Here is a 22,167-nt window from a genome sequence, read left to right as displayed (position 1 = left end):
CACACTGCAAAGCTGCACCATGTGGAGAGGAGACGCAGGGCTGCCTCCTGACTCAGCTGAGGAGTGTCAAGCCGACTCCAGCCCAGCCCAGCTCCTCATGCCTTCCGATGGGAGATAGGGTTCATTAATTACAGGGAGAGGATACCACAGGAAGGCTGGGAACAGCAGCCAGAAGTGAAGCATGTGGTTCCCTTTAGAGAACATCTCTCCCCTCCTAATTACATTAATTGCAATTAGCTCTCTCCTCCTTCACAAGTCTCCTACCCTGACACCTGCACCGGCCTGTGGCTTCATCTCAGCTGCCAATGGTTCTCAAGCTCATTTCCAGGAAGTCCCAGCAGGTAAGTGTTTCTGCCTTGCAGTCCTGCGTATATGTGCACCTTGGCACGCCTTCTCTATTTTCACTAGCGACCGAACACCTAGTCTTCAGAGAAAATTAATATCTCTCATCCTCGGCCTGAAATAAAGTTACTGATGATAGACAGACACTTCATTTTTTCCCCATAATTCATTCACCCTGAAGGAAAAGTTTCATAAGTAATTAAATTGATTTTCCTTCCTATTTGGGACACAGATCTATTAGAAACAGCGAAGTAATGGAAAGCCTGTTTTTCCATGAGAATCCCTTTGGGATGTGGCAATCTGCGTGTTCCAGCAAGAGGCACGTCCTGGGATGCATCAGAGGGAGCCTCAGCGGACGGGGAGCCAAGCGCACATCATCTCTCTTCCTAATTGACATGTGCTGTATACATTACATTCAGGAGGGGTTCACAGGCACTCTCTGGATCTAGAAAGGCTCTTAAATATTAATGCAGTTTGAATCCTTCTCGAATATTGTTCAATTCTTATTACTGAGGCAAGACCTCAGCCATCTGACATCATTGACACAGCTAAGCAGCTGTGAAAGTGTGACCAGAGTAGCCACTTCTAATTACCCACAGGAGACTCACTGAGACGTCCCTGAAGAAACAGATGGCCATGGCTAAGGTTGGGTCTTTGAGAGTAAAGAAGAAGCCCTCATAAAGCCAAGCTCTTCACTCACAGAAAGACGTGCCTTCCTCATCCATCATTCAGAATGAGAAACCACTCAAAACAAAATAAGACAGAAAACAAGCCGGTTCCAATACTGGTGCCTGAAGGTGAACAGCACACAGGTACCTGCTAGGTCCTGTCAGACTCCCTGAACCCAAGGAAAGAAGGAAAGAACCATGACAGCCTTGTGTTCCTGACTGGGCAAAGTGCAGAATTCCCTACCAGGTTCCTGAACTTCACAGGCCTCAATTTCCCTGCTGTGATATGGAATTGACTTTAAAGATTAGAAAGAATATATGTAAAACAGAGCAGGGGCACAGAGCAGGGGGCACAGCACCCATGCACAACAGGAAGGTGTGCTTGGGATACAGGATGACTGCAAGCCCTTCTTTTTCTTCCTAAAGTGAGCAGGACGGGGTGTGCATCCAAAATCGGTATACTCCTTCTCCTAATTTACTTTCTGATGCTGTGATAAAACACTGACCAAAAGCAACTTGGGAGGAAAGGGTTTATTTCAGCTTACAGGTTACAGTCCATCATTGATGGAAACCAAGGCAGAACTTGGAGGCAGGAACTGAAGCAGAGACCACAGAAGAACACTGCTTATTGGTTTGTACCCTTGGCTTGGCTCAGCTACCTTTCTTACACAGTCCAGGACCACCTGTCCAGGGATAGGACATCCACAGTGAGCTGGGCTCTCTCTCTCACATCAATCATGAATCAAGAAAATACCCCACAGGCCAATATGGTGAGGGCAATTGATGTTTCCTCTTCTCAGTTATGCCTAGGCTTGTGTGAAGTTGACAAAAACTAACCAGGGCATTCATTTACCACAGCACCTATTTTCAAATTTGAAAATCAGCTGGCAAGCTGCACAGCCCATACATGTTCCAGACTTAAATGTTACAAGCCCATTTGGGAAGCCTGCCTCTACCCAATCACCAAGGCCAATCACTCTGGGGTATAAGACTATCTGAAAGACATCTCCCTGGAATTCAGGAAAGTGAACCAATCCCTCTGCCACTTACTGTCCTAGAGAACAAGAACCATGGCCCTCAATATGCATGAGACCCACATTTATGGATTCTTAAAATCGCAGCTCAAAATCTGTGTCTGTACAGAACAGGCACAGCCATTTTCTTGTCATTATTCCCTCATCAATGCAGGAAAACAATTGCTTACACTGCATTAACATGCACTGTATGATGAGTCATCTAGAGACTGTTTAAAGTATATGGGAGGAGGTGAAGGCTGCATGCAAATGCTATGCATGCATATAAGGATGTGAGCATCTTCACACTGCATTGTCCACAGGGGTCCAGGAGCCAATCTCCATGGATGCAGAGGGGCTGCAATTGCTCAGCAACCATCATAACTAAACCTGAACCATCTCAGAATTGCAAATACTGATGACATGTTCCAAATTCAGTGTGGACACACCCCACCTGCATAGGGTTCCTCACTTACTCAAGTACTGAGATAAAATCATAACTCCAAAATGACAAATGCATCTCTGGTGGGGATAGGGTTTTGTTTCTTCTATTTTCACCATCTAAGCACACTACTTTTTAAATATTTTGATGGCTTATTACTTTGTGGATGCCCACCTCCTTTTCTCTAGAATGTATAAGATTTTCACCTTTAGATTTATGAACAAATACGAGCAATGGATATTTCCTCCTCTCTTTTCAGTATTAATCATCAATGAATGGTAGACGATCAGTTTGGTAGATCTGAAGTCTGATCTGAAAACACCATAAAAGAGGACAGAATGTTCTTATGTCTTCCAAAAAAGAAGAGCATCTACAGTGTTGCTCTAAAATGCAATGTGACACCACCTATTTGACTTTGAACACTGACTGTCCCTGAATCATCCATGTGTTAAGGGAGAGGCCATTAGTAAGTATTAGACCTTTCAGAGACAAGGCACCATGGGAGGTTCCTAGGTCATAGGGGGAACCCCAGCCCATCACTTACAAAGTGATGGATCCTGCCCCACCACACATGCACTTGCCACAATCACGTGCAGCCTCACCACAAGCACACAGCAACACAGCCTGGTAATCTTGACCTTGGGCCTGCAAAACAATAAACCTAAATAGACCTTTTCTTATTGCAAGTTAATGATCCAGGTATCTGGTACCAGTGCAGGAAAGCTGAGAAGCACAGAGCCCTTCCTGTGAGTAATTTGGGGAAAAGATGCCCTCCCTACATAGTCTTGAGATTTTTGTCCTCTTGCTAAAGACACCATCACCTGAGGCTGCAGAGTAAGAATCTGCCCCTACAATCAGTGTGCCAACACCACATCAGGAGAGCTGCTGGCAGCCTGCTGCCTCCTCCGATTTGCTTCATAATGGCAACGCCTCTTCCTCTGCCAACTTATCTCTCTGCCATTGTGGCTGGAAAATAATTCTTTCACTGTGCTCCATGGAACCTGGGGGGGGGGGGGACGACTTCCATTGCTGTCTCCAGTTTTCCTTTACACCCTCCTGGAAGATAGTGCAGTCATGGAGCAACAAAACAGGAAACTCGGGCTCATAGGAGAAGGCACTGCTCACATCACAGGACCCTAGTACACCCCTTACTTGGCCCCGTCCTCTCCCACTTTAGTCCCTTTAAACCATATTTGGGAATACATGATGAATAATGACAAGAGACTACCTATCAAGATAGACTAGCAGAATGTTTCCAGGTGTAAAAAAATTAGTAAAATTTGCACCGTTAAGTGCTGATGACACCACTTGGTTTCCAGAAATGGTCCAATCTTCAGTGCAAATGGAAACAGGTATGTTTTATTCATTTTTCAAAACTGAATATTTCTGTTTACTCTTTTAAAAGCTAAATAAAAGTCACGAAGCAACTGAACACAGTGGCACATTTATATCTTCCAAGCAGGTGGGAAGCTGAGGCAGGAAGAGTGCTTAAGCCCAAGGGTTTGAGAACAGCCTGGACAACACCAGAGGATAACACCAAAAGAAAAAGAGGGAGGGAGGGAGGGAGGGAGGGAGGGAGGGAGGGAGGGAGGGAGGGAAGAAAATGGTTCAGTCAGTCAAGTGCTTGCTAGGCAAGCATGTGGTCCTGAGTTTAATTTCCTGCGCCCAAGTAAAAAGCTGGGCATGGCAGACTGTTCCTGTAACCCCAGTGCTCAGAAGACACAGACAGAGGATTTGAGGGGCTTGCTGGATAGCCAGTCAAGCCAAATCAGGGAGCTCTATGTTCAGTGAAATGTCTTTTGACACCCAATGCCGACTTCTGGCCTTGTGCACACAAACACACACACATATATTCATACTCTCCCTCCCTCCCTCTCTTACAAAAGCCATCATAAATACACTTCCAGGGATCTGCTGCTCTTCTGTCTTCTAGACAAGAGGAAACACTGAACCTGCCTGCAGCCTAAGAATAGCTCCCTCCACTTTTCCATGAAGAACTCTCTAGGGCTCTGGACAGCACACATGAGAGATGTCAGAAACAAAACTCTTAGTACTGTGTGGGGCATCACCCTAAGAATTGTTAATAGGAGAGATCCCAGAGGCCCCTAAAACAATGCGGACAATTGTCATTGTTCTTGGCTGTTCACCAGAACTAAATGGTAAGACCTGACTGCTGTAAAGCACCACATGCTTTAGTTGCAAGGCATAGAGAAATGTAGCTGGAACTGAGTTGGTAGCTTCCTTCCTGATGGCTAGCTTTCATAGAGCTGGAAGGTACTACACAGGCTATAAACCCTGCAAGCTAGGATCTGCCAGCCAAGATGTGTCCACTAGTGCAATAGTGGTGTCACTGCTACAGGGGTAACCAACTGCCTGCTAATTAGATTTGAGACCCACTATATAGGAAGAATCAGTTCCTGGTACTGTAAACCTGATCAAAAGCCCATAGCTAAGAGGTCATGGGCTCCAAGGGGAACCTACTATTACTGTATTGCTAAATGGATGTGTTGTCAAACTGCCTTCTAAATAGTTGTTTATATTCATAGATCTGTTTTGCACTAACCTTGGCCAGAGAAGCTTCTGTCTGCATTAGGAAGCAGTCAAATCAGAGAACCATAAGTAGTCAATGTGCTGAGACCATGTGATGGTTGAGTCCATAGTCCTAAATGGAACATCTGTATCACCTCCTCCAAGTCTCAGAGAATATCACAGAGAGGGAGCAGAAAGATATAAGACTGGGAAGGTCGGAGGAGAGCTGTGAGATGCTGCCTTCTGGACATGGCATGGATATTGCTCCTGGGAGTTCACAACAGCAGTGCCTGCCTGCACATAACTTGCAACTTTATGTCATGGATGGAAGAAGAATTTTCGCGAGGCCCATCCACTTTCCATCTTGTGTAAGGAGAGTCTCATGAGGCCCTAGGCCTCCCTGAAGAACTACAGGTAACTGGTGGTTGCGGGAAAGGGGAAGTCATATCTTTCAGTGGTACTGCCACTGCTACACTGCCTTTGCTCAAATGGATAACACCCATCAATGCTCATGCAGGCAACCCTGATTAAATGCAGTAGCGTGCACACACACACACACACACACACACACACACACACATACATACATACATAAACATACATGTACACATACACACACATGTGCACACAGGAAATCAGGAAATAGGAAGATGTGATTTTATGAGAGAGAGGAATAAAACAGGATAATTAGGGGGACTTTGATCAAAGAACATTTTATATGTGTGTATAAAATTGTGAAAGAATAAATTTTTAAAAGAGAATGACCCCACTTTGACAGATTTAGATTTTGCTAGTTTACTTTTGGGTTAGGAACTTTATTTCCACTTGTTGAAACAGAAAATATGTCTGTAGGGAAAAGCCACAGGTAGCAGAGGACAATGGCTGCCACCGAGCACTGCTTACCAACATTGCCCCCCAAATAACAGAATAAGAGGGAAGACACAAAGCAAGCGTCTAACTGTGTGCTCAGTATCCTTGAAACTCCTGTTTTTGATTCAGGCCTCACAAGAACTGCTGGTACCAAGAGAAAGCCTGCCCTGCACCTCTCTCAGACTCCCTCCCAGGCCCAGCCACCTCAAAGCTTCCCAGAGAATAAATAACGCTTTGGAGAGGAGGAGGGAAGGGCTTCCTCTGAACCGAGCATGCGAAGACCCTCCTGGTACAGCATGGGTCCTAGAGCTGAGAAAGGGGCACTGCACCAACCCCGCAGACAGGGACAGGACTCCGGCCTAGGAGTCGTACAGAACGAAAACCTGTGCCAGGAATGCCAGGCCCTCTCCATGTACTCCTCAAGTCCCACTGAGGTAGATAAAGCTTGAGTTCTACGGCCCTCAGGCCACGCCAGCGGCTCAACAAACCTCAGCAGCCTCAGGAAGTCTCAACAGCTCATGGTGCCCCACACGCTCAACAAGGAAGTGGTGCTGTGGCCAAGCTTTTAAGGATCCCGGCTATGGAGTAATTAAGCACTTAGCACAGCATCTGACAAAGCGAGCTCATTAATAAACGGCAGTTAAGGCTCCATCCGACTGGCGGAGCACTTACACCTGCAATAATCTCACAAATGGCTGTGCGTATGAACCAGAAACGAAGCCTCATGACACCAGAGTAAGAATTCCATAACAATTTATCAGTACGCCGGCAGACATCTGTCTTCTCAGGCTGTCAGTTAAAACACAAAGTGACAAATCAGAACACAGCAAAAGGCCCTCATAACTCAGTGGAACGAACGCCTGTGACCCACCACAAACACCACACAGCACACAGGGAAGCAGCAAGCAAGGCCACACCTTGGGTGAAGCTGTTGGCAGCTCCCAGTCAGCCTGGAAGTACAGGTCAAGGTCAAACCCAAGGCCAGACATCTTCCTAAGGAGGACCACCACAGCCTTCACATGCTTCCTTTCCAGAAACATCCCTCAGAGAGGAACAATGTAACTGAGACTGAGACCAAATCTCTACACAGCTGCCCACACTGACCACCCTTCCACTGCCTTTTAACCCAAGGCTAGAGCACTCCTGTGGGCACGGTCACTCATGTGCCAAGTCCAAGAGACTGTCAGTGAGATTCTTGCTTCTGCTACATTGCACACACCTACCAAACAACTGCAGTCACCAGGTTCCACCCCCACTGCTGTTTTGCTTTGCTATGCGTGTACACACACACACACACAACACACACACACACACACACACACACACACACACACACACTTGAGGCAAACACTCAAATGTGAATACTGGAGAGAACAGTAACTGCTGCTGGTGTTCATCAAACCCTCTGAGTCACTAAGTGTCTGAGCTCTGGGCCATGCAGCCTTGCAAGGATACAGTTATATCCATGAGTGAAAGAAGCACATTGTGAGCACACGCACACGCACACACACAATGAGTCCTCTCCAGCCAGTCATATCAGATCACATTAAGACAAAAGGAAATGGAAGTCCCTCACATGGCTGATGAAAATACGTATTCCATCATCTTTATAGTAAACTGCCTAGTAAATGCTATCAAGACTTAAAAATGGCTGCAGACATTGATTCAGTGACACCTCTTCCAAGAATGAGTCAGTCATTCTTGGTGCCTCTGAGACTATAATGAAAAATAGTAGAAATGCAACCAAGAATGTATTTACTCAAATGCTGCATGTATTATCATCAACAGAAAAAGGAGAAGCTATGCATGTGTTGGCCACCAGGAAACTGCAAAACTGATGCGAAACTGGGATCTCTCCTCACAAATGAAGGGTTCCATTTCCTTTTTGAGATACAATTTAAATACCACACAATTCACCATCTAATGTAACATTTTTACACCTCCAGAGGAAATCCTGCACTCATTTCTAGGCAATCCCCACACCCACATTTCTGTCACTGTGACCAAATGCCTGGCAAGAAGCAATGAAGGGTTTGCAATGGCGCCGTCTGAGCATGCAGACCAGCATGGCATGGGAGACATGGTGGCTGGAGAGTGAGCAAGCTAGTCACACTGTATCAGTTAGAAAGCAGAGAACAGACAGGAGGTGGGGTGGGACTACAAAATCTCAAGGCCACCACCAATGGCCCACCTCCTTTAGGAAGAGTCCACCTCATAGAGGTTCCACAGCCTTCAACCACAGTGCCAGCAGCTGGGAGCAAGTGTTCAGACGCACGAGCCTATGGGGACAGTACACGATCAAACCACAGCGCATGCCCTTCCTACGGTGGGCATGAAGAGCTGGCTCACCTTGTCTTCCCTGGTGACTAATGCTAGTGAATATTCCCATGCATGTTCATTGGCTGTTCACATATCCTCTTTGGAGAAACGTCCACTGAAACACTTTGCCCTCTTTGGAGTGGCTTGTCTTACTGAGTTATATTCTGCACACAGCAGATTCCAGACTTTCAACATTCTTGTGTGTGTGGTCTCATTCTTGAGGGCACTGTTACAATACAAAAGCTTTCATTTGAGGGAGCCTCTTGTTTTTGCTTTTGTCTCTTTTGCTTCTGGTGTGGTCTAACCCAGGTCATGATGGCTGACTTCATAAACCGTTTTTTTTTTTTTTTTTCCCCAAGCCAGGATTTCATTATGTAGCAGAGGCTGGCCTTGAACTCAGAAATCTGCCTGATGTGCATTAGAGATGTTCACTCCCATGCCTGGCTTCTCATCCCATGCCTGGCTTCTCATGAACTCTTAGACTTAGGTCTGTGATTCACATAATGCTGTCACGTGAGAGGCAGGGTGAAACTTTGCTCTTTGCAGGATGATATCTAGCTGTCCTATTATGACTGTTCCTTCTAGGACCCATTTGTAAAATGGTTTTCCTCCAAAGGGTTAGGTTCCATTGGGTTTTGTCAATATTTTTCTCTATGCTAATCACTTGGTTTTAGTCTTTAGTCTGTAGATAAAGGATAATATATTCATTTTCATACATTGAAGCGTTCTTGCTGTCATGGAATAAGCTCTACTTCTCACAGTACAGAATCCCTTCATCCACTTTGCTACACCTGGCTGCTAACATTTGCTAAGGAATCCCAGTGTGTCATTTCTTCCTGCAGGGTCTCCCATCTGGTTCTGCTCATGGGGCAACAATGGCCCCACATGATAAATGTACAAGTAAGTGTTCCTCCCTCTCTGCTGGAAAAACTTTGTGGCGCAGTCACATTAACTCTTTATCACACATATGGTCTGGGCATTATGGGACTGTTTTAGATATTACTAATTCAATCTCATCTATACATAAATATAGGTGTGTATTATACCTATAAATGTGGGGGAGAGAGGAAGAAACTAATTTCCAGGAATTGGCTCATGAGACTGGAGAACTGAAATCTGCAGATATGTAGGGCAGACCAAAAAGCTAGCAACTCAACACAGGCTACACACTTAAGGAATCCCTGCTTCCTCTGGGCACCACGCTCTCTGGCCATAGCCTTCAAGTGACTAGGAGGAGGCGCACTTATACATTGCGGGTTATCTGCTCTACTCAACGGCAACTGATTTAAATGTCACTCACAAATTCACGTCTGCAGCCGTGCACACACACTGGTGTCTGACCATCAGCCTGGCTATGTGGAGTCACTCAGCACAGCTTGGGAAACAGTGCCTTCTGTGGAATACCTCCATTCTGCACTTACTTGGCAGGTTATTCATGAAATCCCCTTGTGCTCTCCATTTCTGAAATGAACAGTGTCAGCCGCTTGAGCGTCCCCCTCTCTCCCTTTCCTGCCTTTCTCAAACCTGCTCAGCTTGATTGAAGCTGTAAGGACTTCCTCTGCTCTGCTCTACATGTTCTCATTTCCGTTCTGTTAGGCACAGCCCTCCCCCTCGTCTGTTTGTTCTTGCTTTATGATCTTGCTTTACAATCCGCAGCGTTAACAGCTTGAGAGCACTTCTTAGTTAGTCAGTTCAACTCTGGGTCTCAGCTGCATAGAACACAGCTGCACCCGCGGCTTCCGTGGTTCATTTTCCCCTTCTTTATCTCACGGCCTTCCTGAGATCCAGTTTTCTCAGCTGGCCGCTGACTTCTGTTCTGATGCTCCTGTCTAGAACACAGCATGCCTGATTTGCATGAGGCTCTCTTAGTGTCAGCACCTGTCTAGCATGGAGCAAGCGCCCTATGCTCTTGGGAATGAGCATGTCCTTTGTGCCGCTGGGCACAGTGACCAGCAGATGGCTGAGAAGTGGATGATTCTCACTGGTCCTCCATCTTCCAGACCCTCACTGGTCTTCTGCTGAGTTTTCCTACCCATTATCAGAACCACCATATTACCAATTTTTAAATATTTCTTTTCAAATGTTGATGACCTTGTAAATATTTGAATAGTGAAGAGAAAACAATCCTGAAACATGCACACACAACATTATAGCTACCGTGTACAACAGTGCACTGACAAGGCCTAAGAAAACTCCACACCTCCCAGAGACATCTCCTGGCCCATGTGGCCACACTGACTGAATTTGTTTTCCAATCTGTCAGCAGAAGCCCATTGCTCAGGCATTTTGTAAATGTTTGTACATGTATAGGCACTGGGATTCTGCAAGACAGGAGACCTGTATCAGTCATACTCCGGCCCACTCACACCCTGTCTCCACTTCCTGCTAGATGACAGCTGCCACAGAAACTACACTGTACGCAGACACTCCGTATCATGCCTCTGCAGGCTTGGAAACAACCTGTGGACGGCAGCAGCAATTCCCCACTGAGGAGCTCTCAGGGAAGCCAGGCAGATGAATTTAGCTGCTGTAGAGGCTCACATCACACATGAGAAAGACAGAGTAAGGTAAGGCGGAAGGCCCACACGAAAGCACACACTGCAAAAACTGACTCTCAATGAGAAGTCTGAAGCAGCAGTCCTGTCTCACTGTCCCTCAAAGCCCGACTTCTGTGGCAATGCAAACTGGAGAGGAATCCATGCTTGGAACCCAGCTAGTGTCCAGTCCTCTGGAGGGGATGTCCTTCCTGTGCCAGCTGCACTGATGACAGTCTGCTGGCGGCACTTACTTCAACCATGCTCAGAAATATCCTCTCCAGAAAGCAATGCTGAGAGCAAGCTGTACTTCTGACGTTCTGCCTTACACGGGAAACCCAGAAATAAATATTCTTAATGCTCATAGGAAAATACATTGTTTGTTCCAGTCCCCTGCCATGTTTGCTTTCAGGAGTAATTTATGAGAGGATGACATACAGAATCAAATCAACCTGAGATTAAAGCTCCTGAGCGAGAATCCACGGTGAGATATTCTTCATCGCCATTCTTCCCGTGCAGCCAACCAACATTCAATTACCCTAAGGTATCAGCCCAAAGTGCCTGGTCAAAATTGTTTCTAAATTGAAATAGTAGAGATGCGTGGGGGGAATTCAGCTTTGTTGTTGTTGTTTTTTCTAGGCTCAAAATATTTATTTAAACTAAAATATATACTCTGCTGAAAATGTGTGATCCGAGGTGATGGAATAATGTTTCTTAATTTTAAGCCAAATTTAACGTTCTTGGACAGAATATGATAGTGGCTGTTTTAAAAGTACAGGATTTACTGAAAAATTATACAAGGAGAGGGGCTTTAAAAATTCTAATACCAGCAGAATGAGTTCATGAGTTAATACGCGACATAAACCTTCAGAGGAACAGTAAATACATGATAATCAAATGCAGGAAAGCAAGAGTTCAGAGCACAGACCAAGGCACTGCCCTACAGAAGCAGGCTATAGAGTGCCAGCCACAAGCAAAGGGATCACCCTCCAGAAGCATGATACAGAATGCCAGGCACAGGCCAAGGTACCACCCTCCAGAAACAGGCTAGAGAGTGCCAGGCACAGGCCAAGGTGCTACTCCCAGAAGTAGGCTAGAAAGTGCCAGGCACAGGCCAAGGTGCCACCCCCAGAAGTTGGCTAGAGAGTGCCAGGCACAGGCCAAGATGCCACCCCCAGAAGTCGGCTAGAGAGTGGTAGGCACAAGCCAAAGTGTGACCCCCAGAAGTCAGCTAGACAGTGCCAGACACAGGCCAAAGTATGACCCACAGAAGTAGGCTAGAGAATGCCAGGCACAGACCAAGGTGACACCCTCAGAAGTAGGCTAGAGAATGCCAGGCACAGACCAAGGTGCCACCCTCAGGAGTAGGCTAGAGAATGGTAGGCACAAGTTGAGGTGCCACATACCAACCATCACCCAAGGCAGATGCAGTCATCACTAACAGATTTCGGTTTCTATTTTGTAACCTGACTCAAGCCTCATGTTTTACCTCTGACAAAGAACTCAAACAAACAGGCTGTTGCTGGTAGCAAACTGCTATCAGTTGCTTTCAAATGTTGATTGTTAGAAAATATAAATCTGCAAGCCTATCAGGATCTTGATAGATGAAACACATCCCCTACAAACCAGCTCCAAATCCCAGTATTGAGTTATACGTGGAAAAGGGAAAGACCCCACACACACCTGACGATATGTGTCCTGGTGAACTTCATCATTCCTTGAGTTGTAATAATGCTCAATGAATGCAAAGTATTCCTTCTGCTTTCTCTGCAGTGTGGCTGGTCTCCGGTCAACGTTGGCAGGAAGGTAACCCTGGAGGAGCAAAAGACACACAGGCATCTGTGGTTACTGTGTGTGAAGAACAAGTGGTCACTTCCAGAATGACCCAGGCATATGGAGGCCCACCTAACACAGAAGGGAGAAGACTGTGAAAAAGCCGCCAACATAGAACAAAGCAACAGGACAGCACACAGCACCAGCTCCCCCCACCAGTGTCCAAACCAGGTCTAAGACATCACTCATATCTAACAAAAGTCATCTGATAGCACCTGGACCAGATGCTTTCCTCAAATATAGTATGGAGATGCTAAAACCCTTCTCCACAGGGCTCATGTCCACAAGGAACAGGGAGCCTGTCTGATCTCATACTTACACCACACACACATACACACACATTGCATTTATGTGCTCAAAGCTATCATGTAGGTAAATGTACATCTACTCTCCAAAAGCTCCTGGGGCTTCTGACACTATGCAATACATAAAACGGACACACATCCAGAAAGAGCTTGGCAGTTTATGTGGCTTCTTATGTGTTTCCTTGTTCTACATTTTAAATTAATCTTATGATATGATACATAAGGTGTAACTTTGAAACTCTGTCAGTTTTAAAAAGGAGAGCTTCAGGCAGTTGACTATTGTTCCCGGAAAGACTGGAGGAGGCACTTTCCATTGCCCAAAGTGATGGTGTCCTCTGCAACCTGTTCCCGCCATTCCACCCGGCCCCTGGAAGTGCTAGTTTCTCACTGTGTTTGTTTGAAACTCTCCAAAATAAAACTCACTTAGAACCTTGGGTTTTGTGCACACTGTCTTCTGAGATGAGCCACCATTAAGTCTGCCTGGCACATGTTAGGCTACACACCTCTGGTAAGCTACTTATGAATGGACAAAGCTCAATGGGTATTCTTGCAGACTTTGGAAACAAGCACCTCTGATTTCTCATGGCTGAATAGCAGGGGGCAGAGGTGCTGCCTCAGAATGTAGAGAGAAGTTTCTAGGAAAGTGACAGATCTTTTCCAAGGAAGTGGCACCACTTCACATTCCAGCCAGCACTGACTGAAGCACACTAGATGAGTACACCATTCCTCTGGCCATAGTGACCTTAAGGCTCAGAGGCCAAGAGGTGACCCAAAGCCCAGGGCTTTTCTTTACTGCTTCTGTGAAGCAAGGTGATACACAGTGTGAGCAGTGGCAGCAGCCACCCCATGACCACAATGGTGAGGAATAAGCTGTTCTCCAAACTTGCTGGCATATGCTTGCTCCAGTGAAAGTTCCCACATTGGCCATTCCAACTTCTTCGAAGTCATCCATCAGAACCAGAACACGGTCAGAGTCTGTATTTCCCAGAAGGCTGTGGGTGACACAGCAAGGGGCACCGCTGAGCATAGATGCAGTCCACTTCCAGTCAGGTCACTGCCTACTTACTTCCAAGTCTTCATCTCAGGCCTACGGGAAGCGTCCTTGTCCCTGCCTGTCGAGTGTTGCTGTGCCCTGGTAAGGTTGTCCTGTGATGAAGAGCAGTCTCTCACTTGGAGAAAGCCCCAGTGATTGATGGACAATTGGTCCCTTTAGGAAAACACCCATTGCCCAACATTCACGCTTAGATGCTACACTTTAAAATCATAGCCAGGCATATTTGCACACATCTTTAATTCCAGTACTTGGAAGGCAGAGACATGGATCTCTGTGAGTTCAAGGCCAACCTGGTCTACAGAGAGAATTCCAGGACAGCCAGAGCTACATAGTGAGAGCCTGTCTTTAAAAACCCAAAACCAAAAAATAAAAACATAAATAAAATCACAACCATATTCCCACTGTGATTAACTGCTGCTTGACAACAGGAGCCACCAAATGAACCCACACCTGCTTCTGTAAGTGACATCTTGTTGGGACACACTGTGCCGCTTGTTGAATAATGTGCAGTTGCTCCTTCATAGTGCCCACAGAACGACATGGTTACATGTGATCCATGGGCTGACATACTTACTATGCAGCCTTACAAGAACACCTGCCAGCCCCTACTGAGATATCATCCTGAAGGCAGCACAGCCATGGCCCATGTCTACACACATTTACATAACCTATCCCATTTCTAACACAGACACTATTTCCAATCATCAAATGGAAACACACGCAACATCTGGTTATTGCCTGACATGAACTCCTACATGTGAGCTGTGACACCCCAGATTCCAATGCTTAATCTCAAGGAGCCCACAGGATGTGACCACTGACACACCCCAGCAGCCCTGTTACACACATGTCAAACACAACTCACAGGTGAACAACTGGAAAATGCTCACTTGCTAGCTTTCAATGGAAAGGCTCATACTCAGACTGCTATGCTGGCTTCTTCTCTTCCTGGCAGAAAGGAGACTGCTAAGACTCCAACACACATTCTGCTCACCCAACAAGTGCATAACTGACAGGACCAGAACCAGCCTGAATGTCACCCACCTGGTAATCAGAGTCACTTTTAGCACCTGTGAGCATCCCAATCAAGCTCTTACTGCTAGGGACACTAGGGGCACAGCTTTGCCCCTGAGCTAAAGGCACAAAATGATGAGGGTAAGGGTACAGACAGATGGTTCTTCATCCAGTTAAGAGCCACCCCAGAGACAACCCGTCCAGGCAGGAGGTTTTGTCCATCCCTCCTCTCTCCTTGTAGCTTTCTCAGTCCCAGTTTGATAAAGCTTAGAGAATAACAATCTCCTAAGATACAGCTTGTTCTTTGTCTGATAACTGCCCATCCACAGGGTCTCCAAGGAAAGTGCAGTCTCCACCAGGCACAGGGCAACTCAGTGATCCTTTAATCCTAGCCATTTAGAGGTAGTCAATGTTTCTGCTTTCCGACAGGGAGGCAGACTCGACAAACCACAGTGATATGATCAGAGCCACATGGATGTGAGGTCAGACTCCAGCCAAGGCCTCCCTACCATATCACCTGTCAGGGGTGTCACCTGACCCCAACTCACAGAGAGACTAGGGACAGTTCACACTAAAGACTTGCCACACACACACACAGCAACACGTGTGTCCTCTGTCAACAAGGTGACTCTGGGGTGAAGCCAGGTTGCAGAGAGCTGTCCGTGTGAGAGATATATGCCCCACCTTCCTCCACTCTCTGCCCTGGTAATACTTATTTCTGCACTAAGGCTTTGGAGACCAGAACAGACTACTTCACCAGAACAGCTCCTCAAACTCCCAAAGGCCCCTTGTCCCACTCAGGATATGATCCCAGGCTACCTGGGCCCCTCCTGGCCTCCCTCCCTCCATGGCCAGAGCACACATGCTCCTCTCTCCCTATGTGACAGATCTCTACCTTCTAAGCAGCTAAACATGCCTCAAACATGACACCTCCCTGACTCAGGGTCTCCCTCTGAACTCACTATTTCCTCTTCTGAGATCCACTGGCTCCAATTACAGTCTATGCAACTCTTAACTTAACCAGTTTCTGTGAACAAAGTTTGCAAGGAACACAGCTGTATGCAGTGCACGCCAATTCCTTGGCTGCTTTAGTGCAGAAAAGCAAGGTTGTGTGGCTGAAGCAGGCCTACTACTACACTGACCCAAATGGCACCTTGGGATCAAGTCTGATAACTGCCATTAAGATGTCTGTGGCCAGTGGCAACCCTTTCACAATGTCACACGCCTCTAGAGTCTCCATTCTCCCCCTGCTGTCTCAGGTTCCAGGGTATTGTTTCTGCTACTGACCAGTCATCCCTCTTCATCACCCATGCCAATCCATTCTAGGGACCAAGGGGACTATATGAGCTACACTGTACCCAACATGGAACTGAAATAGTCAGGACCAGACTATGTTCCCAAACATCTCCTCCTTCAAGTCCTAGCTCAAATGTCACCCTCTCAGTGAGGCCCACAAGGATCACATACATAAACAGCACTTTGACCTCCCTCTTATCCTGCCTAGCACCCATCAATCACCTCGGCCAACTTCCCCTACCCAATGTACTTTCATCTCTTTCTGTCACAAAGTAAGCACTCCTTTTCAGCTCACAGATATCCCCAAGGGCTTAGAACACTGCTCCCCCATAATAGACACTCATCAAATGCTTGTTGGATGGATGGGTGTCAACACGACACAATCCAAAGAAGGGTGACACTGTACTAGAATCTCAGGGGAGACTAAGTTAGCACAGTTTCCTGGCTTGGTTTGATTGTGACAGTAGAGAGGATGGAAAACTAAACAGAGCCTGGAGGTGTGCAGGAAGTAAGTCTAGGCTGGACAAAGACCAAAACAGAGCCTGGCGGATGAAAGGCTTGGTGCTACAATCAACAGCCAAAGCGAAGGGCCCAGGCCCAGTCTGCAATTCTGGACAGTGGCGTCACCAGGGTGGTCAGCAGGGATAGTGTGGACAGTCACACACAAATGCTACCAGTATCCTTAGGGAACAGAGTGAGCACTCTCAGAAAGTTTCCTGCTCCTAAAATATAAACTTAACTTAATAAAACACAAATTCTAAAAGGCAAGAATGCCATCATAAAAAGACCACCCTTCCCCTGCCGTTCCCTTCCTACAGGAAAAACACATGTGCAAGTGGAGGCCTCTTGATAATTAAGCAAGACTAGAAATTATGCAAATGAAATACATTCAAGTATGCAATGAATTTTAAATGACAGAACTACAGAAGACTTAATTGCTGTATTAGCATGCTATAAAAACACTAATCATAAATGTAAAACAATGCATGCAGATACTTAAATCCAAACTGTCCTGGTGACACAAAAATCAATGTGTTCCCTCCCACTGCGTTCATATGCAAACTGACTGCAACACACCAAAAGAAGGCACATTGATCCTGGAGCCTCACTGTCATTTTTAGCCAATATAATCACTAGCATAAATGTTCAATGTTTAATTAGTTTTTGTTCACTTTCTGAAATAGTTACTTTAAAAAAAAAAAAGAAGCCAAAAATACGATTCTCTTCGGAACTAATTTTGAAAAAGGTCCTATGCTGCTTGCATGTAATTTAAAAGTTAAATATTCTCACGGCTGTTTAAGGGGGTGCTCTGGCTCAGCCCTCTGCTACTTCTTCAGAACAAGAACCATGTACTCAGGTGTCTGCTCTAAAGCAGAATTTCCTCTCATTAATTAATTAATTAATTCACTTGCCCATGAACACGAGACTTGTACTAATGACAAACACGTGCATGCTGGAGGAAAGTCACTAGTGGGCCAGACCCTGAACTAGATTCGTAATCTAGTCCCCACTCACCCACCACCACCCAGCCCAGCTTCCTAGTCCAAGTGTCTCAGGTCCAGTGAGCAACTGCTTTCATTGGGGGTGTTTTCAGAGACCAACTGCTCAACTGGTTCATGGGCATCCTGGTCCTGTCCTCCACACTGCCTTGAGCCCTATAACACTGGAGTCCAACCTGCATGCACTAACAAGCCCAGGCATCAGTACTGCCCATGCCCCTGCGTGACAGTAAAATGCACCCAGATGGAAGGAGACCAAGAGTCAGGAGGCCATGCCCTGTTCTTGCTATCTACAGTCAGGTACTCCAGGACACTCTGACTCACAGGATACCAGGTCAGTGCATATGTGATACCTTTGTCCAACCTGAACTGTTCATTCAGAACTCAGTAACCAGGACCTATGATGGTTTCCAGGGCAGTCACAAGGGAAGCCATGTTAATCAGAGCTATTCAGAGACTGTGTAAGAGGCCAGTGGAACAAGAAAGTCTTTTCTGTCCTCACCATTCCCTTAAATATCCTGTGACTGACAGACATGCTCCTTAGACCTTTATTACAGAAAACATGCTGTGTTGGCTAGTTTTATGTCAACTCGACACAGTCTACAGTCATCTAAGAGGAGGAAACCTCAGTTAAGAAAATGCCTCCATGAGGGGCCAGAAGCAAGCCTGTAGAGTACTTTCTTAATTAGTGATTGATAGGAGATAGCCCAGCCCATTGTGGGTGTGGCTGGCCCTGGGCTGGTGGCCCTGGTTTCTACAAGAAAGCAGGCTGAGCAAGCCAGTAGGCAGCACCCCTCCATGGCCTCTGTATCAGTTTGTCTCCAGGTTCTTGCCTTGTTTGAGTTTCTGTCCTGATTTCTACCCTAACTTGCTTTTGGTCATGAAGTTTCATCACAGCAATAGTAACCCAAACTAAGACACATGCTGAGGCTGGCACATCTGCGAGCAGGCATCAAACACAGACGTCAACCTCACACAAGCTCCAGGGTCTAGCTAGTTCTAGCTAAGAAAGAAGCCCACAATTCTGACCAACTCCTACCTGACCACTCCATGTCTGACCAACATCCCAGCTAAGTGGTACTTCCTCTCCCATGCAGGTCCTGCACCATCAGGCAACACATTGCACAGGATCAACAACACAGAGCCAAGTGCTCGGAAAAGTCACTGCCCGTGTGGAGTGGTTTGAACAGGTATGGCCCCATAGACTCATGTGTTTGAATGCTTGGCCCATAGGCAGAGGCACTATTAGGAGGTGGGGCCTTGTTGGAGTTGGTGTGTCACTGTGGGGGCAGGCTGCGGTCACCTATGCTCAAGCTATGCAGTGTGACAGCTGCTTCTGCTGCCTATGGTTCAAGATATAGAACTCTCAGCTCCTTCTCCAGCACCATGTCTGCCTGCATGCTGCCTTGCTTCCTGCCTATAATGAACTAAACCTCTGAAACTGTAAGCCAGCCACAATTACATGTTTTCCTTAATAAGCCTTACTATTGTCATTGTAGGGAAAAGGGGATAGCTAGAGAAACCCACCCTGACCCTGGAGCACAGAACTAGGGAAAGATGGCTCAGATCAGGGCAGAAAGAAACACAGTTTGGCTCAGTCAGATCAGAGCCATCTCTGCCCATGACCAACTGACTTATTAAACCAACCAATCACAGAATAACACCCTGGCCCTGGGCTCAGTGAAATCAGAGACATCTCTGCCCCTTGTGACTTGTGAAACCAACCAATCACAGAGCAAGAAGGTAGCACCCTGGCCCTGGGGTCCAGAATCAGGGAAAGAAACACAGCCTGGGTTTGGGACCTGAGCCAGAGAAATGAACACTTCATCCCCAAACCCAGAACCAAGGAAACAAGCCCTGACTCTGAAACTAGTACCAAAGGAACACTCTTGGTCCCTAGAATCAGAGTCAGTGAAAGAAATGTGCCCTGGCCTTAGAAGTAGTGTCAAAAAGCCAAAAAAGGCCAGTGAAAGAAACACAGTTTGACTCTGAAATCAGGGCCATCTGTGCCCCTAGCCCACAAAACTGACCAATCTCTGGGCAGGAAAAAACTAACCAGGTTGACTCCACCCTGCAAGACATCCTATATAAACCGCTCTGCGCCTAGTCAGTTGTGAGCTGTTCTCTCCACCCTGGTAGAGACAGCTACTCTCCTGGACCCCTCCTTTCCAAATAAATCTCTTTCTCGCCTTTAATCCCAGCACTCGGGAGGCAGAGCCAGGTGGATCTCTGTGAGTAAGACACCAACCTGTTCTACAGAGCGAGATCCAGGACAGGCTCCAAAACAACACAAAGAAACCCTGTCTGGTGGGGGCGGGGGTAAAAAAATAGAAAATAAATCTCTTTCTCAAAAGAGTTTTGGATGTGAAGATCTTCATTCACTGGCGAACAGAAGGTCCTTGCCGAGACATCCCACAGTGGACACAGCCAGGGAGAGCTGAAAAAGGAACACTGCTCCGGAGCCAGAGGAGATAGCCACATTTGCGCAGGGGTTTCCCCTTTTGCAGAGTGAAACAAAGGAAGCAACATCTTAGGCCAGAGAAGCAGAGCTCTGCTAGGAATCACCATTAAGTGGGGGCTGAGCAAAGCCCAGCTGTAGCAGCTCTCCAGGAGAGGAGCAGAATTGCTATAGCCTGCAGGGAGCCCATCCCCCACCACACCAGGTGTAGCCTGACATACTCTTCCCTGCAGGGCTGTCCTGGCAGCTCCAGGCCTGACTTTCCCCAACTGTCAGGATGCCTTTTCCTGCTGAAGCAGTTCCAGGTCTGACTCTCCCTAGCAGTCAGGATAACTTCCCCTCCAGGGCAGAGCTGCCCTAAACAACTCGGTATCCAGGATACCTCACCCTCCAGCTGTCAGCTGTTGTAAGCCGCGACCTACCTCACTCACCCTCCGCGGCTACTGTCTCATCTCAAATTCCAACCATCGCCTGACTCCCAAGTGGTCAGCATACCTCTTCCCAGAGTTGCAAAACTCACATTTTGGTGCCAAAATCCAGGACCAAACCCACAGAGTTGCAACAAATTTACTTATGGTCATGGTGTCTCTTCACAGCAATAGAAACCCTACCTAAGACACTTTGTCTGTGACCTGCAGAAGTCTCTCTGCCTGCTCTAGTGACCAGACTCCCTCCATACACATATAACCTTGGACACTAACTCCTTCCCAGCCCTTCCCAACTGACCCTGACCCAACTGGAACCCCTCCCAGCTTCCCTGATGCCCTGGAAGGCTCCTCATCACTGTCAGACACCGCACAGAATTACTTGGTGACAGTCACCTGCTCATTCTCTAGAACACAGCTCAGCTTCTAAGGAAATCTGAGTATGCCTTATCCTACACATAGCAAGCATTCAATAAAAGGACAAATGAGGCACAGGAACAGTGTCCTGGGAAAATGGATCCTTTTCTGAGCAGTAAGCCCTGTGTTGTGTAGTAACAGAAGAGTGAGCATTCTCTTTGTGTTGTGCAGGACCCAAGATGGCTGGGACTTAGTCCCAGGCAATCCCTGTCCTTTTCCAGCACAGAACACAGTGCCTGAGACAGCTTTCAATCAGTCTCCAGCAAATAACTAGATATTTTCACCAATGGTTTTCCAGTTTGTTGTGGAATATTAATCTGCATATGTGTTTATGCTGTGGAACATTTGTTTAATAATGCAAAGATGTGTTGCATTCCTTTATGTTGCATTTGTTTAACACTGTGAAGCTCTGTTACTTTGCCTGCCCAAAATACCTGATTAGTCTACTAAAGAGAATGGCCAATAGCTAGGCAGGAAGAGGGATAGGTGGGGCTGCCAGGCAGAAAGAATAAATAGAAGGAAAGAACAAGAAAGATGAAGAGTGAGAAAAGGAAGAAAGGGGACACCAGGAGCCAGCCACCCAGTTACACAGCAAGCCATGGAGTAAGAAGTAAAGAAAGGTATATAGAATAGAGAAAGGTAAAAGCCCAGAGACAAAGGGTAGATAGAATAATTTAAGTTAAGAAAAGCTGGCTAGAAACAAGCCAAGTTAAGACCAGGCATTCATAAGAAAGAATAAGTCTCTGTGTGATTATTTGGGAACTGGGTGGCAGACCCTCCCAAAGAATAAATAGCAAAGAGTAAAAAAATACAACTACAGTTATTCTCCTTCCAGAAACAACTGTACACCCCTGGCTCAAGTCTTTCAGGATGAGGGCCATGTTACCTCGGTGTCAAGTATACACATGGTCTCCTCCTCATCCCTGGCTCTCTGCCCTGCCTTCCTACAGAGGTCTGAAGGGGTGCCCTTGCCTAGTCTGTGCTACTGACCTGCTATACCCATACTACACCTGTTAGCCTTATGACCTTCTCAACTCCCTCATCCAAGTAACACTGACATCCTCCAGAGATGCTGTGTGAGCATGCATCTGTGCTAAGGACCCTTGCCTGGCACCCCCACTATTTATACTCCCCTGGAACTGCCCCTTG

General features: G+C 46.7%; 1 protein-coding gene across 1 annotated transcript in view; it reads right to left on the bottom strand.

Moving 5' to 3' along the window:
- The window catches only part of Tbc1d22a (TBC1 domain family member 22A), a 272,127-nt gene that overhangs the window by 159,960 nt on the left and 90,000 nt on the right, over window positions 1–22,167 (bottom strand). Inside the window, exon 6 of the mRNA XM_036207609.1 lies at window positions 12,401–12,529. Coding sequence (XP_036063502.1) covers window positions 12,401–12,529 — 129 coding nt within the window. The remainder of the gene's footprint in view (window positions 1–12,400; window positions 12,530–22,167) is intronic.

This window comes from Onychomys torridus, chromosome 16, assembly GCF_903995425.1.
Source record: "Onychomys torridus chromosome 16, mOncTor1.1, whole genome shotgun sequence".
Lineage (NCBI taxonomy): Eukaryota > Metazoa > Chordata > Mammalia > Rodentia > Cricetidae > Onychomys > Onychomys torridus.
The sequence above is the reverse complement of the archived record's forward strand: the minus strand, read 5'-3'. Positions and strand labels throughout refer to the sequence as shown.